Raw genomic sequence first — 17,422 nt, 5'->3', positions numbered from 1 at the left:
CCAGCACAGCGCCACTGGGTAGCCCTTCACCCCTGCCTGCCCGCACCGGGCACCACCATTTGCACAATCATTCAAATATACCCAAGCCCAAGCCCAAGCCGGGCGGCCTCTGCTGGGTAGCCCAGGACCCCTAGAGCCTCTTGCAGAGTTTTGCTCATTTCCTTTCTAGGGTGGTTTCTAGGGTCTCCAGTCCTCCGACTTGGGTCACTACCCCTGCACTGGTCACGCCTGCCACCTGTTAAAGGTTCCAAAGGCAAAGCAGCTCCAGGGGGTGCCAAGGTTCAGTGTAGAAGCTTGAGAGGCTGGGGACGGAGTCTGGGCAGAGACCTCGAAGCCTCTCAGTGGCGGAGCTTCTGAGAAGATGCATTTCCCTGTATTTGTGTGGTGCCTGGTGGAGGGAGGTGGTTCCTGGAGGAGGCAGCCAGGGTAAGGGCCTGGGGCTGGGAAGGAGGGTGGGGCCTTCAGAGGAAAGACGCAACTCAGCCTGGAGTTTTCTGGAGAGCTAGAGCCACAGGAGCTGGAAGATAAGGCGGATGTAGCCTCAGGACCCAGATGCCAGGCGTTTCCTCAGGACCCATACCTCTAACTTCATACACTGAGGACTTCCACACTGAGGTAGGAGGGATCCTAACCGACAGCTCAGCCAGCAGCTGGGGCGGGAGGGGTGCTGGGATGGGGGGAGGGGTGCTGTGCTGCCCTACAACTGACTCAATTTCCTTCCACTCAAATCGCTTACTGAGTTCCTGCTCTGTTCAGTTAACCACCCCGGACCCTCCTCAGATGCTTGCTCAGTTCACATCCCCGAAGTCCCTCCATTCAGACCCTGGGGAGGTGTAGCATCTCCTGAGGAGCTAGCTCTTTCCTGAAGCTGGGGAAGACTGGGGGAGGGGCGCCCCGACAGTTCCCAGTTTCAGCTTGAGCCCCCCAGGGGATGGACGGGTAGGCAAGGGAGGAAGGCAGGGGAGGGAGAGGTCAGGGCAGAGGACCACTGCGAAGTCTGCAAGGTCAACCCCCCATTCCCAGAAACTGTCCCCTCCCTCCCCCACCCCCACTGTGGCTCGGCACCGGGAGCCAGAGCCGCGGGGTACTGTGGCCAGAGACCTTTGCATGTGGCCTCGGGGCGCTGGCGCAGGGTCCGGCCTAATTGGGCACCTGACGGGGTGGAGAGAGGCTTCAGGGCTGAGGGCTGCCCTGCGCGGGGCGCCCTAAGACTTCTCTCTCGGACAGCGGGATTAGAGGCGGTGGCAGAGCAACCTGGGTCAGCCCGGCCGCGCCCCGGCGGGGCGGCGAGGAGAGGCCACGGGCACCGAGGGCCCGCCCAGCGCCCAGCGCCCAGCGCCCAGGGGGTGAGGTCTTGCGGGCCGGGGGCGGGCGGAGGGGAGGCGAAGGGAGGGGGAGGGGAGGGGAAAGGAGGGGGGAGGGGAGGGGAGGGCGGCGCGCCCGGGGTGGCCGGAGTCGGCGTTCCCGTCGCCCTCTGCCCCTCGCCACCCCTCTCACGCACCCCTCTCGACAAGGGCTGCCAGTGCGCTGCGCAGCATGCGGCCCCCGAGCCTGGAGCGCACCCCCGCGCCCCGCGGGCCACCCCTGCGCCGGCTCCTCCTAGTGTTGCTGCTGCCGCGGCTGGTAAGCGACGCCCACACCACGCCGGGCACCTCCAGCTCCGCGACCCGGCCGGCCACCCCCAGCTCCCCAAGTCTGCGGGAGCGCGCGCGGGCCCTGATGCGCGACTTCCCTCTCGTGGACGGGTGCGTAGGTGCGGGGTGGGGCGGTGGACACGAGCCCGGCCCAGGGCAGGGGAGCCCCAGGGCAGGGGAAGCGGTCCTCAGGTCCTCAGTGATTCACTCTCCCAGCATCCGTGGATGCCTTTTCCCTTCGTCTGTCACTCTGCCCCTGGTGGGAACCCCCAGCGTAGGCCCCAAGGGGTTCTGGTACAGTCTGTGTGACTGTGGTGTGGGGGACATCCCCCTCCACCAGCTTTGACCCACGTCCTGCTTGATCCTAAGGCCTAAGAAGCGCACCCATTTGCCCCTGACCTGACCTTGCCTTGCCCTCCCTCCAGCCACAATGACATGCCCCTTGTCCTGAGGCAGTTTTACCGCCAGGGGCTACACGATGTCAATCTGCGCAATTTCAGCCATGGCCAGACCAGCCTGGACAGGCTTAGAGACGGTCTCGTCGGTGCCCAGGTACCACAGGGACACAGCATGGCTGAGGGGGAGTGTGGAAGCCCCAGAGAGCACAGGTTAGTCACAAGGGAACTCAGTTACTGTAGGGCCCCCCCAAATGCTACCATATGGATGCTGGGGGCTGCAGGGCTCACAGTGAATTAGTTTGGTAGGCATCCAAGTACCAGAGACAACCAGTGCATTACATGTGACCACATTTGCCATGTGGGCTGTCAAGGAACTCCAAAGCAACCCCTGCCCAAGCCAACCCTTGGCCTTCCCCCAGTTCTGGTCAGCCTACGTCCCATGCCAGACCCAGGAACGGGATGCCCTGCGCCTCACCCTGGAGCAAATTGACCTCATCCGCCGCATGTGTGCCTCCTATTCTGAGCTGGAGCTTGTGACCTCAGTTAAAGGTAGGCAGACTGGTGGGGGGTGTTAGGGACTTGACTGAATACCGGAGTCTCTGAAAGTGACCACCTGACCTACCTGCCCCCAGCTCTGAACAACACCCGGAAGTTGGCTTGCCTCATTGGTGTGGAGGGAGGACACTCACTGGACAGTAGCCTTTCCATCTTGCGTACCTTCTACGTGCTGGGTGTGCGTTACCTGACACTCACTCACACCTGCAACACACCCTGGTGAGCTCAGTGCAAATGGTATGCACCCACTGATGCAGGGACATGCCCAAGATCATACTGGGGCTCAGACCAAGCTTTACCCCTGGGATCTGACACTGACCCTGGAGTGGAGAGAGGAGCAGGAGTTGGTACAAGACTGGATCCCCAGTAGGGACCACCTCCTGCCAGGCACAGCCCAGCTTGAGTCCCTGCTCTCACTCCAGGGGTTGCAGGTAGAGAGGGTTCAGTAGGCTCTTGTGACTAAGTTAGGGCCACCATTCAGACAGCCTCCTGGTCATCCTGCAGGGCAGAGAGCTCAGCTAAGGGCATCCATCCCTTCTACAACAATGTCAGTGGGCTGACCAGCTTCGGTGAGGTGAGGACTCTAGTGCCATACCCTGCCACACATGAATTCACATGCCCCACCAGTTCCCTACAGAAAAGGGCACATGCATGTGTATCCCTAATGCCTCTTCCCCAACCTGTCCCTGCAGAAGGTGGTGGTGGAAATGAACCGCTTGGGCATGATGGTAGATTTGTCGCATGTCTCAGACACTGTGGCTCGGCGAGCCTTGGAAGTGTCACAGGCACCTGTGATCTTCTCCCACTCGGCTGCCCGAGGTGTGTGTAAGAATGCCAGGAACGTTCCCGATGATATCCTACAGCTTCTGGTGAGAGACTGCCCTGGCCCTCAAACCTAAAGCAAGAGGTTTAAACCAGGAGCCCTTGAATCTGAGCCCCTGTTCCCTCAACTTGCTCAAACCCTAGGCTGAACATCTGTCCCACAAAACCAGAGTCCACAGCCCCTGAATTCTTGAACTCAGGTGTGGGGGTTCTAAGTGGTAAATACTCCAAGACATTTCCATCCCAACCAGAGCTTAGACTCCTCCATCCACACAAATCTAGAGGTGATGTCTCCTCTGACCTCAAAGCCAGAGCTGAATAGTTTCCTCACAGGAGCCTAGAGACAGGTGGTTGTTCTGGCAGCCAAGCTGAGTGTCCATTTGTCCACCCCTGCAGAAGAAGAATGGTGGCATTGTGATGGTGTCTTTGTCATCGGGGGTGCTGCAATGCAACCTGTTAGCTAACGTGTCCACTGTGGCAGGTAAGCCCTGCCTGGGCTCTCTGAGCAGCTCTGATTTGGACCTGAAGCCTTGAGGGAAGGGCCTCAGAATAGTCCCAGTGGTCTGACCTATTGTAAGCAATAGGCACCGCTCCCCAAAACTCAATGATGGATGGTATAAAGCACCTTGGTGCCATGTGGAACTGCTGAAGACACAAGAGTTGGTAACTATGACACTCATGGATATAAGGGAGGCAGTCAGACAGAGAGCCCAGGTGCCAACCATCTGGGCCTCGGCAGGGGTTCCCAAAACTCCTTGCCCCTGCCTCTGACCAAGGGACTAAACATCCCCTTAAATCTCTGTGGTCTTTGTCACTTGTATTTTTTTCCCTCTCATCCTCTATACTCATGGAAAGGAGCCCTCATAGTTCTCAAGGAGACTGGAGGCAGGGTGAATCCTGTATGAGAAATCGCCCAAATGGGGTCCACTCCAAATCTAAATTCCAGTCTAGAGTCAACTGGGATCAGCTTTCTCAAGCCCTTGAACTGGGTGTCAGGCCATGAAGGAATAGGCCTGTATGGCCTACAGGCTGCAAGAAGGGGAATCAGTAGAGTGCAGTTCCCACGCATCCCTGCCCTGGAAGCCCCACAGTGCTGACTCTCCATCCCTCAGATCACTTTGACTACATCAGGGCAGTCATTGGATCCAAGTTCATTGGAATTGGTGGAGATTATGATGGGGCCAGACGGTGAGTGCTTCTCTGTGGCTTGTCTGGGGCTAGCTGTGGGGTTAGCTTAATAGACATCATATCTACCACACCATGGTCTTCATCGCCTTTAGGCCCACCTTGCATCTCTGCACACCCAGAGTCCTCTTTCCTCTTTCTTTTTCTTTCTTTCTTTCTTTCTTTCTTTCTTTCTTTCTTTCTTTCTTCTTCTTCTTCTTCTTCTTCTTCTTCTTCCTTCCTTCCTTCCTTCCTTCCTTCCTTCCTTCCTTCCTTCCTTTCTCTCTTTCTCTTTCTTTCTTTCTTTCTTTCTTTCTTTCTTTCTTTCTTTCTCTCTCTCTCTCTCTCTCTCTTTTTCTTTCAAGTTTTATTTATTTAAGTAATCTCTACATCCAATGCAGGGCTTGAAGTCATAATCCTTAGATCAAGAGCCACATGCTCTTCCAAACAAGCCAACCAGGGTGCCCCTGACCCACTGCTTCTGAGCAGACTCTTAGCAAAGTCTGGTGTGAACTGACCATTTTCTTTGCCTGCAGCTTGGTGTGTGCCTGCAGGATGTCAGTCTAGGTCCTTCTATAAATGGAGGAAAACTTTGTATTCAGTGAAAGGCTGGAGCCCAAAACAGGGCTTGAATTCACAACCCCGAGATCATGACCTGAGCTGAGATCAAGAGTGGGATGCTTAACTGACTGAGCCACCAAGGTCTCTCTGCATAGATCTCAACCGTACAATTCAGTGAGTGTTTATGAATATTGAAAGAGGTTAGGAGCTTCCTTCTGCAGGATAAAGAGCAGGTTTGAATCACTTACCCTCTCCAAGTCTCCTATTCCCACATCTGACCAGGGCTGGAGTTCAGTAGACCTGGACACATATGGCTGTGGCTGAGTCATGAACAGGGAATAGGGCTGAGGTTCCACAGCTGACTAGCTCTCGGCCACACAGTTTCCCTCAGGGGCTGGAGGATGTGTCCACATACCCAGTTCTGATAGAGGAGTTGCTGAGGCGTGGCTGGAGTAGGGAAGAGCTCCAGGGTGTCCTTCGAGGAAACCTACTGCGGGTCTTTGGACAGGTGGAACAGGTATGCTGGGCTGGGCAAAAGAGTAGCTCGGGGGTCTGAGCAAGCATGTCAGAGTTGCTGTGGGAGCTGCTGACCACTGACTGCTACCTCCAGGTACGGGAGGCAAGCAAGGGGCAAAGGCCCTTGGAGGATGAGTTCCCGGATGAGCAGCTGAGCAGCTCTTGCCGCTCCGTTCTCTCACGTCTGCATCAGACACAGTACCCTGCTCCATACCAGAAACTAACTGAGATTTCACCTGAGTGGTCCCCTAAACAGTCATTGTCAAAATCTCTCCCCATCATGGCCCCAGGCCTCATAGTTATTGCTGCTTGTTCAGTCCTCATTCTGTGGTTCTGGTGACCCAGTTAATCCTACCAAATGTCACTATGGCAGCTGCGGATACCCCACAATGTTCCCCCATCATGCAGGCACAAACATTTCCTGAAATAAATGTTTTACACAAGGAACCAGGCATGACTGTCCTTCTCTGTGGTGGAGTCTGGTGACACAGGTTCCCAATTCCGGTGGTTGGTAGGGGACCCTGCAGTTCAGCCACCAGTTACTCAGGTAAGACCTGAGTCTCACTAGCATGGCCTGAGTAGACCCAGATAGTTGAACTCAACTCTTGAGGAAGACAGTGGGTAGTTCCAGCTGTGGGAGAGTGGATCTTCCTCTGAGCTGCTTCACAATAGCTCACCTCAGTCCACATCCTGACTCAATGACCACCACCCAGGGAATTTGAAGGGAACTCTGGCTCAGATTCCCAAGAAGGGAACCTGCCTGGATCACAAATGATCTTTGTTCCTATTTGGACAGAGCCCAGGATGCCAGGCTACATGATAGGCCACTGGGCCTCCAATCACTGAACTTCCCTAGATGTGAACTCAACCCCTCCTCTGCCTCTCAGGGACTTCCTCTCTGAGAGGCAGAAGCTACTTAGAAAACCATAGTGTCTTTTCCACAGGCCATTAATGGTAATAACAACTGCACTACTAATAGCCAAAATTAAGAGTTAATGCTAATAATGATAGCTAAAAATAATAAATAACATATGATAATAGATAATGCCTAATAAAAATAATAGTTAATACTAATAGTCTATGCAGACCCCATGACTGAGCAATTTCACTCCAGGTCTATACCCAACAGGAATACGTTCATAGGTTTTCCAAAAAAGGATGTGAAATAATATTTAAAGTGGCCCTCTTCATAATAACCCCAAACTGTGTACTTTAAAGTTGAACTTGAAGAAGTCAAATACAAGAGATGATCTTAAAAGCAGTCATATTTTTAAAACTCACATTAATTTGGGGTGTCTAGGTGGCTTAGCCGGTTGAGTGTCTGACTTGATTTCATACCAGGTCATGATCTCAGGGTTGTGAGATCAAGCCTGACCTCAGGCTTAGCACCTGATGTAGAGCCTGCTTGAGGCCTGCTTGCGATTCTCTCTCCATCTCCCTCTGTGCCAACCCCTCCCTGGCCCACACGCATGCATGCTCTCTCTCTGAAAAAAAAAAAAAAAAAGAGAGGGATCCCTGGATGGCTTAGCGGTTTTGTGCCTGCCTTCGGCCCAGGGTGTCATCCTGGAGATCCGGGATCGAGTCCCACGTCAGGCTGCTTCTCCCTCTGCCTTTCTCTCTCTCTCTCTTTCATGAATAAATAAATAAAAATCTTAAAAAAAAAAAAAAAAGAGAGAGAGAGAGAGAGATTACTTAAAAATAAAATTTTTAAAAATAAAACTTTTAAGAAACACACAATAGGGCAGCCCCGGTGGCTCAGTGGTTTAGTGCCGCCTGCAGCCCAGGGTGTGATCCTGGAGACCCTGGATCGAGTCCCGCATCAGGCTCCCTGCGTGGAGCCTGCTTCTCCCTCTGCCTGTCTCTGCCTCTCTCTCTCCTCCCTGTGCATTCTCATGAATGAATAAATAAAATCTTAAAAAAAAAAGAAAAGAAAAGAAACACACAATAATGATACTTAAAATCAGCATTGTATTTGGATTTTCAAAAACTGATTAATAGAGGGGTATCTGGGTGGATCAGTGGTTGAATGTCTGCCTTTGGCTCAGGTCATGATGCCGAGGTCTTGGGATCGAGCTCCACATCGAACTTCCCAATAGGAGCCTGCTTCTCCCTCTGCCTATGTTTCTGCCTCTCTCTGTGTCTCTAAAGAATAAATAAAATCTTAATAAATAAATAAAAATTAACAAATTTTGCTTTGTGGAATTTTACAAAAATTTGGAAATGGCCTTAAAAAATAAAGATTTTATTTATTTATTTGACAGAGAGAGAGAGCACAAGTAGGGGGAGCAGCAGGTAGAGGAAGAGGGAGAGGCTAGAAGCAGCTCCCCACTGAGCAAGGAGCATGATGCAGGGCTTCATTCCAGGACCCCAGGATCCCAGAATCACAACCTGAGCCGAAGGTAGACACTTAACCAATTGATCCACCCATGCGCCCTCTTGAAAAAAAAATTTAACTATACCAGTCATGATGGCATCCTACAAAAGAAGTTAACAAGCTGCAGTTATTTAAAAATTATTTAAGATCCTCACTTGGTCAAGAGAAATTGCCAAGCATTCAATCTCTCAATAGAAGATGAGCTAAGGGACACCTGGGTGGCTGAGCGGTTGAACGCCTCCTTTCAGCCCAGGGTGTGATCCTGGGGTTCCAGGATTGAGTCCCAGGTCAGGGTCCCTACATGGAGTCTGCTTCTCCCTCTGCCTATGTCTCTGCCTCTTTCTCTGTGTGTCTCTCATGAATGAATAAATAAAATCTTAACATAAAAAGAAAAAAAAATGAACTAAGAAGTAGTTTTGAAAATATTATTTATGAAATGTTCATCATCACTTACTATCAAGGAAATGCAAATGAAAACCACAATGAGGTGTCCCCTCACACCTTTCAGAATGGCTAAAATCAACAAGACAAGAAACAACACATGTTGGCAAGGATGTGGAGAAAAAGGAAACCTTGTGCACTGTTGATAGGAATGCTAACTGGTACAGCCACTGTGGAAAACGGTAGAGATTCCTTAAAAAGTTAAAAAAAAGAACTACCCTATGGATCCAGCAATCCCATTACTGGGTATTTACCCAAAGAACAGAAAAACACTAATTCAAAGGGACACATGCACCCCCGTGTTTATAGTAGCATTATTTACAATAGCCAAATTATGGAAGCAGCCCAAGTGTCCATCGATTGATGAATGGATAAAGAAGATGAGGCATATATATACATATATATGGAATATTTTTCAGCATAAAAGGTGAAATGCTTGCCATTTGCAATGACATGGATGGAGCTAGAGAGTGTAATGCTAAGCAAAATAAGTCAGTAGGAGAAAGACATGATTTCAGTCGTACGGAAATTAAGAAACAAAGGGAAAAAGAGAAAGACAAATCAAAAAATAGACTCTTAACTGTAGAGAACAAACTGATGGTTACCAGAGAGGAAGTCGGTGGGGGAAGGGTGGAATAGGTGATGGGGATTAAGGAGGGCACTTGTGATGAGCACCAGGTGATGTACGCAATTGCTGATACTAATATAGTGCACATGAAACTAAATTAATACTGTATGTTAACTAAATTAGACGATTAAAACAAAAGCTTAAAAAGCCAAAAACAATTTTTTTTAATTTTTTATTTATTTATGATAGTCACGCAGAGAGAGAGAGAGAGAGGCAGAGACACAGGCAGAGGGAGAAGCAGGCTCCATGCACTGGGAGCCTGACGTGGGATTCGATCCCGGGTCTCCAGGATCGCGCCCTGGGCCAAAGGCAGGCGCCAAACCACTGCGCCACCCAGGGATCCCAAGCCAAAAACATTTTTACGCATGAGTTTGCCTCCATTAAAGCCATGTAAGTAAAATTATAATAAATTCTGGTTTGAGTATGAATAAAATAATGTTGTGAGTTAATACACCTACTTTTCAGTTCTCTAATATTTTTCAACTATTTTATTGTTCTAGAAAAGTTCATCATTGAAAATACATTAAAAATGTATATAGTGATACACATTTTCCCTTTGCCTCAGGCTCCAAATTGGCTGTGCTCTGCAGTATTACTCAGAAAGTGCTAATAGTCCTTTCTGTTCATTTTACCTCTTCTCCCTTTTCTTGACTCCTTTGGGTGGATTGAGTAGCACTCTGAGATGACCTAATCCCTTTACAGATCCTTCCAAGCAGAGCTGATCCAGCTCAGGGTCCATTTAGGAAAAAATGGAAACAGGAGGTAGAAGACCGAGGCTTATGGGGGTGCCCTGCGCTGCTGGGGAGCAGACCTCTTGACGATCTTGCTCAGCAGTTGCAGGTGTTCTAAACACGAGTGGTAAGGGTGCTCTCTGTGACAGCCAGAGGTTGGGGATTACAGCCAACCATCACTGCTGGCACAGAAACTGCCTTTCGGTTTCCTCTGTAGCTCCTATTGGCAGAATGTAACAGGAAGCCAGCTAGGAGTTTAGGAAATGCGGTAAGAGTTTGAGCCCCAGCCTCACAGAGCAGAGAATAGGAGACCGCGTCTGGAATTGAAAGACAATTGCTTAATCACTAGAATTGCTGCCTGCCTGGGATAGCTTCATTCATTCATTCTTTCTCCTAGGTGCATTCTTTTGTGTTCAAACTCAAAACTAAGTGTTCATCAGGGTCCTGCTTACTTTGGTGGACTCTAGACATGAATCATTGTCTATTTAGACCACAGCACCCCTCATGGAAGACACAGCCCGAAAGTTGGCCTCATTTCTGGGTTTCTACCCTCCCTCGGTCCTCATCAAGTAATTTTCTGATATCTTGTTGAACTCTCTGATGTCTTCGGGAAGATCCTTTATATATATATATTTTTTTTAAGATTTTATTTTTTTAAAGATTTATTTATTCATGAGAGACACAGAGAGAGAGGCAGAGCCTTTTTTATATTTTGCCCAACTTTCCCAGTCATTATCAGGAAGAGTATAACTCTTAGCAAACCAAACCAGACATTTGAAATGGCATTTATGTATTAATCTGATGACATTAAAAGTTAATTATAAACATTTGTTCCTTTCCTTTCACCTAAGACTATTATAGGAATTAGCTGTATGTGCAATACTTCTGAACTTTTAATTTTTTTTTAAGATTTATTTATTCATGAGAAACACAGAGAGAGGGAGAAGTAGGCTCCTTGCAGGGAGCCTGATGTGGGACTCGATCCCAGTCCTGGGATCACGCCCTGAGCCAAAGGCAGATGCTCAACCACTGAACCACCCAGGCATCCCAAGGGTGAGAGAACCTTTTTTTTTTTTTTTTTTTTTTTTTAAGATTTTATCTATTTAGAGACAGAGAGAGAGAGAGGCAGAGGGAGAAGCAGGCATCATACAGAGAGCCCAATGTGGGACTCGATCCAGGGTCTCCAGGATCACTCCTTGGGCTGCAGGCGGCGCTAAACCACTGCACCAACGGGGCTGCCCTAGGGTGAGAGAATCTTAAGCAGACTTTTCACTTAGTGTGGAGCCTGACACAGGGCTCAATTTCATGACCCTAAGATCATGGTTAGAGCTAAAACCTAAAGTCAAATGCTTAACTGACTGAGCCACCCAGGTGCCCCAGTACTTCTGAACTTTTTTTTTTTAAGATTTTATTTATTTATTTATGAAAGACACAGAGAGACAGGCAGAGACATAGGCAGAGAGAGAGGCAGGCTCCCCACCGGGAGCCCTATGTGGGACTCGATCCCAGACCCCGAGATCATGATCCAAGCTGAAGGCAAATGCTCAGCCACTGAACCACCCAGGCACCCCTGAACTTTTGATAAACCATTAGCAAATTCATCATTCATTACGTCATTTATATGACTTAAATGAAGGCCTCCCATGGAACGACAGCCCAGTACAGGAGAGACCAGAATAAACATTCTTTCTCTCTCTCGTACTCCTGAGAGAGCCAAAGCCGGCCAGAGGCAGCAGGGTCAGATTTAGTACTTAACCCCTAGGCATGAGAAGGGAGCAGTGATGGACAGGAGGCAGTGGTGACCAGAGGTCAAGGCTCTTCTCCTGGTGCCCAGAGGGGGAGGCCCACTTATTAGGGAGCCCTGGTGGGAGAACAGGTGACAGACACAGATACAGAAGGAGGGGCATTTCCAATTTTAATCTGTGCTATAGGCCCCTCTCTGCCTAGTAGGATCTGGTGCAGGCCCAGGAAGCCCAGATGCCACCCAAATGCAGTTCTGAGATCAGTTCTGAGGTCAGTTTCGACTGCATCAGGGCTTTTTCTGCAGAATGAATTACACTGTCCAGGCTTCTGACCATCCTGGAAACCATGTTGCCTTGAAGGAGGAGGATTTCTGCCCCGCGTGAAATCCTGTCAGACCAGGTGCCCTTTTACCAGTGAGAACTCTTGTCCCATTATTTTATGCCATTGAGGACCTTGCAGCTCCTCCCTTCCAGATGGCTGTCTTGTGCAAACCAGACCTTTGCCTGGGCTACTGTCCAATGCCTTCTCCATCCCCTGCCCAATCCAGACCCTATCCTTTCAAAGCTCAGCTGCTGTGGTGCCTCCATTAACCTCTTACCAAACTGGCCAACCCTCACCAGCACTACTCAGGACATCCCTCAGGTAGGATGACCGTATGACAGAAAACAAGATGTGATGTAAATTGACCAGGGAGTGGGTAACCCCCTTTCCAAGAGGGCTACTGTTAATTAATGTTTAGCATCTAGAATCTTTTTGTGTGCATCTGTTAACACGTTACAGAAGCCAATTTCAATACTAGATACTAAAACAAAATGGTTTCCCATCATATTATTCTTAAATTTCATTTTTTACTAAAAATAGAATCCTTTTTCTGTCAGTCAAAACATAGAGATCGAATTCAGTGTTTTTCATGGAAGGTTTGCAGGGTGAGGCACGTTCCTACAACTAAAACCCCCCGTGGACCTGCGACTGTCTGGCTAGGGTGAGGCTGGGGAGACTGCTGCCCACCCCGCCGCCCCGCCGGCCGCGGGCCCCAGGAACCGGGAAGCGGCAGCGGCAGGGCCCGGTGTGGCCCCGTGGGGGCGCCCTCCTGGGGGCCCGGGGGCTGTGTCGCCCCCGGCGGTCACGCTGCGCCGCGGCGTCGCGGATCCCTGCCCGTGTGGAAGCCGACCGACTCCAGCCTCCTCCTCACGGGGCCGCGCCGCTGGGTCACCTTGATCGCCGGCCGGGCCCCGTCGTCGCCCTGCGCCCCCAGCCGCCCCCCAAGACCGGCCCGTCCGCCTGTGTGGCCCCGCGCAGCATGCGGCCCCTGCGCCCGGAGGCCACCCCCGCGCTCCGCCAGCGACCTCCGCTGCGTCTCCTGCTCCTGCTGTCCCTGCTGCGGTGGCCCGTGCCCCGCGCCCAGGCCACGCCCGCCCCGCCCAGCTCCCCCAGTCTGCGGGAGCGCGCGCGGGCCCTGATGCGGGACTTCCCTCTCGTGGACGGGTGCGTAGGTGCGCGGTGGGGCGGTGGCGCGAGCCCGGCCCTAAGCGGGAGGAAGGGGCCCTCGGGGCGCGGGGCGCAGGGCGGGCGGGCGAGTGAGAAGGCTCCCTCCCGCCACCTCGGGATGCGCCCTCCGCTCTGTCCCCCGGGCCCCGAGCCCCATTACCCCCTCCTGGTGTACCCCGTCCCCCCTCCGAAAGCTGCACCTCAGGACTTCTTTTGCATTGCCTGTGTGATAGGGGGAGGTGGACGAGGACAGGACAGGACCAGGTATGTCGGCGTGCCCAGCGTGACCTGGAGGTGCTGTCTCCCCCTCTAACCTTGTCTTAATGCCCCCAGCCACAACCATTTGCCCCAGCTCCTGAGACAGCTTTTCCAGAACAGGCTGCAAGATGTTAACCTGCGCAATTTCAGTCGTGGTCAGACCAGCTTGGACAAGCTTAAGGATGGCCTCGTGGGTGCCCAGGTACCACAGAGATACACAGGGTGCCACAGCATGGCTGCTGGGAATGTGGGGGCACTGGAAGCCAAGACAGGCCAGCCGCATGCATGCCCAGGTTCTGTGGGGACACCAGAGAGTGACCAGAAAATCTCTGGTGAGCGTGGGGGCTGCCAGAGCCAAAGGGACATAGTGGATTGGCCTTGGGGCATTCACATAGCACATGGATAAACAGCAGACAATGACGTTTCACAGTCCGCAGTCTGGTTGCTGGCAGTAAGCTTCATGGTCATACAGTATTTCATTCTGGGCCACTGACCTGAATAAGAACCTTGGGGGCTGAGGAGGAGTGGCAGGCCAAGGACATTGGAGACCACCCTAATCTCATGCCAGATCCCGGGGCCTGCCTCTAGTTCTGGTCAGCCTATGCCCCATGTCAGACCCAGGACCAGGATGCCCTGCGCCTCACCCTGGAGCAAATTGACCTCATTCATCGCATGTGTACCTCCTACTCTGAACTGGATCTTGTGACCTCAGCAGCAGGTGGCTGGCAAATGGGGGGATAGATGGTGAGCTCCTAACTCTGGTGGTAGTGGTCCTGGGCCCTGACCACTTGATTATCCATCCTCTTCTAGGTCTGAACAGCACTCGAAAACTGGCCTGCCTCATTGGCGTGGAGGGTGGTCACTCACTGGATAGCAGCCTCTCCGTGCTGCGTGGTTTCTATCTGCTGGGAGTACGCTACCTGACACTCACCTTCACCTGCAGCACACCCTGGTGAGCATAGTGCCTAGCCAGGATGAAATGGTAGATGGAAGAGGTGAGGGCAGAGGAGTCCACAGAGGAGGAGGCTGGACTCCCAGCAGGTCTGGTACACTCCCGGAAAGCAGCTGGCCCAGATCCCTATTCTGTTCTGGAGGTGGGATGGATGGACAAACAGAGGGGCTACAGAGCCCATGATATGGCCTTCGAGAAATTGACCTCTTCTGGCTGTCCTGCAGGGCAGAAAGTTCCACCAAGTTTAAACACCACTTCTACACCAACGTCAGTGGGTTGACGAGCTTTGGCGAGGTGAGGACTCCTGTTCCATACCCCACCCCACCCATTCCCTACAAATAATGTGCAAATATGGGCATACCTGACATCTCCCCCACCTCACAAACAACAACAATCCACCTCACAACCACACACACAAAACAAAACTCTGTCTCTGCAGAAGGTGGTAGGGGAAATGAACCGACTAGGCATGATGGTGGACTTGTCCTGTGCGTCAGACACCTTGGTACGACAAGTGCTGAAGATGTCAAAGGCTCCCGTGATCTTCTCCCACTCAGCTGCCAGGGCCGTGTGCAACAGTTTGCTGAATGTTCCCGATGACATCCTGCAACTTCTTGTGAGTAGCTACCCAGCCCTCAAACCCAGAGCTAAGCATGTTTCATACAAATATTCTTGACCTTGAACAAAGCTACTAGACCGGGCCTCATCCTTGGACTCAAGGCTGGTTAACCCTCCCCCATCTCTGAAAATCACAGCCAAACCGGCTCCACTCAGGGACCCACAAACCCAGAGATCAAGTCTCTTCCAGCCCCTGAAGTTAGGACTGAGCAATGTCCTCCCAGGGCCCCCAGGCCATCAGGCCAGAAGAGCCAAACTGAGTGTCCATTTGTTTATCTCTGTAGAAGAAGAATGGTGGCATTGTGATGGTGACGCTGTCCATGGGGGTGCTTCAGTGTAACCTGTTTGCTAATACGTCCACCGTGGCAGGTGAGCCTCACTTTGACCTCTTATGCAGTTCTAGCTTGAGCCTATGGCCACGGGGCCCTCAGGACAGTTCCAGCAGTTGAGCACACCTGTTGGGCAATGGGCAGACCTCTGACAACTCAGGGGAGCAGATACAGCTCTTCATTGCCACAGTCAAAGCTGTGGGACCACAGTCCTGGGACCACAGTCAAAGCTGATGTGTTTGGGGGAAGCAAATGCCTCTGCCTCTGACTCTCTTTGCTCTCACATCTCTGGACAGTACAGGCAGGCTCTCAAGGAACCCAGAGGCAGGGTGGCTCCTGGGTAGAAAAAATTCTGAAGTCCATTGCTAAGCCTATAGTCGCTTCAAAACTCACAACTGGCCAGGCGCTCCATGAAGTCAGCTGCCATGGTGTGGAGTGCTGTGGGCAGAGTTGGCCAGGGCTGAGCTTCCCCAGACCGGGCTAACTCCAGCCTAGTGCTACCCACCACTAATCCCTACCCCCTAGATCACTTTGACCATATCAGAGCAGTCATTGGAGCAGAGTTCATCGGAATTGGTGGAAATTATGATGGGTCTGGACGGTGAGTGTTTCCCTGGGGTTTGTCTTGGGCAGGGGGTACAGCAGGGAGTCCTTTAGTCTCTGTTCCCATGCCATGGTCCTCCTGTCCTTCAGACCTTGACCATAGGGTCTGGTTTTCCAGCTCACCTGATATCTCTCCACTCCCAGGGCCTGTTTCCTGGGCTGTTCCTGTCCCTCCAGTGGCCTGGTACCCACTCCCACTCCAGATCATCACATTCATTAAGTACTCTCCTCCCTCAAGCAGAGCTCATTTACCCAGCACATGCCCAACTCCCAGTCCAACCCATCTGTTTTGGGCCAATCATCTGCTCAGGGCATAAATGCCTCTGAAGCAACTCAGTCTTCAAGGAACTTCCAAAGTGACATTCAGTAGCCTGGAGAACATAGCCTTCAATTTTGCATATGTGATTGGGGCTGGTGGGACTGTGGGCCCTGGACCAGGATCAGGGCTGCGGTTCCACAGCTGGCTGACTCTCTGCCACAAGGTTCCCTCAGGGGCTGGAGGACGTGTCCACGTACCCAGTGCTGATAGAGGAGTTGCTGAGTCGTGGCTGGAGTGAGGAAGAGCTCCAAGGTGTTCTTCGTGGAAACCTGCTGCGGGTCTTCAGACAGGTGGAACAAGTATGTTGGCCTGGGTAAAAGGATGGTGCAGTGGTTTGAGTAGGTGAGGAGAGGTTGCTATGGGAGCCACTAACTGCTGACTCCCATCCCCAGGTGAGAGAGGAGAACAGTGGGCAGAACCCTGTGGAGGCAGAGTTTCCAGACAGGCAGGTGGTCACTTGCCACTCCCACCTCCTGTCTCAGCCTCAGAGTGAACATCTGGCCACACATCTGGAGGTGATCCAGGGGCCAATCAACCAGGTCCTCCAGAGGCCCTTGAAAGCCTCCCCATACTTTGTTCTAGGCCTCATGGCTGCTGCCACATTCTCAATCCTCATTCTGTGTCTCTGGTGACCTGGCCAGTCCTCCCCCTACCCTGAGGTCATTGTGGCAAAGTCTCACAAAGTCCCCCTCCTTGTTCTCCAGACACAAGTATATATATGCTGAGAATAAATATTTTGGATATGGACCCAGGTGTGAAAGTTCTTCCTTCTCCCTGGGGAGCAGGGGAGTAGGGCCTGGTGGGCTGTTGGTTGGGGATGAGTCTTGTAGGTCTAGCCCCAGCTGCTCCAGGTGAGTGGCCTCTAGCTTTGTCTCTTTCTCAGAAAGCACAGAGGGATCTCACCATGTTCTTATGCTAAAAGTCTGAGCCCACAGAAGAGCACAAAGGAATCTACTTCTGTGTGGTGTCTATCCCATTATGGAATGTGACAATGGGTGGATTTTGAGTCTCTGAAAGGTTTAACTGTGTGTGTGTGTGTGTGTGTGTTAAGATTTATTTATTTGAGAGAGAGAGAGCAAGGGTGGGGGCGGTAGCTGGGGGAAGAGAGGCAGAAAGAATCCAAGCAGACTCCATGTTGAGTGCAGAGCCAGGCAGGAGTCCCAACTCACAGCTCCATCTCATGACCCTGAGATCACAACCTGAGCAGAAACCAAGGATTGGGCACTTAACACCGGGTGCCCCATGTGTGTGTGTTTTTAAGAAGTTGAAGCTGATATTATTTATAAAA

At 51.8% G+C, this 17,422-nt stretch overlaps 2 protein-coding genes across 5 annotated transcripts; both read left to right on the top strand.

Moving 5' to 3' along the window:
- Positions 1 to 221: 221 nt before the first annotated feature.
- LOC144307814 (dipeptidase 2-like) lies at positions 222 to 12,619 on the top strand. Of its 3 annotated transcripts, none has more exons than XM_077887844.1 (11): positions 222 to 615; positions 1,228 to 1,346; positions 2,060 to 2,186; positions 2,452 to 2,581; positions 2,665 to 2,806; positions 3,092 to 3,161; positions 3,280 to 3,456; positions 3,806 to 3,890; positions 4,522 to 4,597; positions 5,516 to 5,651; positions 5,745 to 6,097. In XM_077887844.1, exons 3-11 carry the CDS (start codon positions 2,070 to 2,072, stop codon positions 5,988 to 5,990), a joined length of 1,179 nt encoding a protein of 392 aa, XP_077743970.1. In that variant the 5' UTR covers positions 222 to 615; positions 1,228 to 1,346; positions 2,060 to 2,069; the 3' UTR covers positions 5,991 to 6,097. The 3 variants fall into 3 exon arrangements, with proteins under 3 accessions (XP_077743970.1, XP_077743967.1, XP_077743961.1); XM_077887841.1 differs by lacking the exons at positions 222 to 615; positions 1,228 to 1,346; positions 5,745 to 6,097 and adding exons at positions 1,505 to 1,745; positions 12,115 to 12,209; positions 12,485 to 12,619; XM_077887835.1 differs by lacking the exons at positions 222 to 615; positions 1,228 to 1,346 and adding an exon at positions 1,512 to 1,745.
- Positions 12,620 to 12,695: 76 nt separating this feature from the next.
- Positions 12,696 to 16,881, top strand: DPEP3 (dipeptidase 3). 2 transcript variants are annotated; one of them, XM_077887850.1, is made up of 10 exons: positions 12,696 to 13,052; positions 13,389 to 13,515; positions 13,902 to 14,031; positions 14,124 to 14,265; positions 14,490 to 14,559; positions 14,705 to 14,881; positions 15,168 to 15,252; positions 15,738 to 15,813; positions 16,298 to 16,433; positions 16,527 to 16,881. In XM_077887850.1, the coding sequence occupies exons 1-10, from the start codon at positions 12,868 to 12,870 to the stop codon at positions 16,764 to 16,766; spliced, it is 1,368 nt and encodes a 455-aa protein (XP_077743976.1). In that variant the 5' UTR covers positions 12,696 to 12,867; the 3' UTR covers positions 16,767 to 16,881. The 2 variants fall into 2 exon arrangements, with proteins under 2 accessions (XP_077743976.1, XP_077743980.1); XM_077887854.1 differs by lacking the exon at positions 12,696 to 13,052 and having other exon boundaries at positions 13,194 to 13,515; positions 13,882 to 14,031.
- The last annotated feature ends 541 nt before the right edge of the window (positions 16,882 to 17,422 follow it).

Source organism: Canis aureus, chromosome 3, assembly GCF_053574225.1.
Source record: "Canis aureus isolate CA01 chromosome 3, VMU_Caureus_v.1.0, whole genome shotgun sequence".
Classification (NCBI taxonomy): Eukaryota; Metazoa; Chordata; class Mammalia; order Carnivora; family Canidae; genus Canis; species Canis aureus.
Note: the sequence above shows the minus strand (reverse complement) of the source record. Positions and strands in the feature narration are given on the sequence as shown.

Coding starts and splice junctions, on each gene's coding strand:
- LOC144307814 (XM_077887835.1), top strand. CDS start 1,537: ATGCGGCCCCCGAGCCTGGAGCGCACCCCCGCGCCCCGCGGGCCACCC. Junction 2,807..3,091: donor CACACCTGCAACACACCCTG/GTGAGCTCAGTG, acceptor GTCATCCTGCAG/GGCAGAGAGCTCAGCTAAGG. Junction 4,598..5,515: donor GATTATGATGGGGCCAGACG/GTGAGTGCTTCT, acceptor TCGGCCACACAG/TTTCCCTCAGGGGCTGGAGG.
- DPEP3 (XM_077887850.1), top strand. CDS start 12,868: ATGCGGCCCCTGCGCCCGGAGGCCACCCCCGCGCTCCGCCAGCGACCT. Junction 14,560..14,704: donor GGTTGACGAGCTTTGGCGAG/GTGAGGACTCCT, acceptor CTGTCTCTGCAG/AAGGTGGTAGGGGAAATGAA. Junction 15,814..16,297: donor AATTATGATGGGTCTGGACG/GTGAGTGTTTCC, acceptor CTCTGCCACAAG/GTTCCCTCAGGGGCTGGAGG.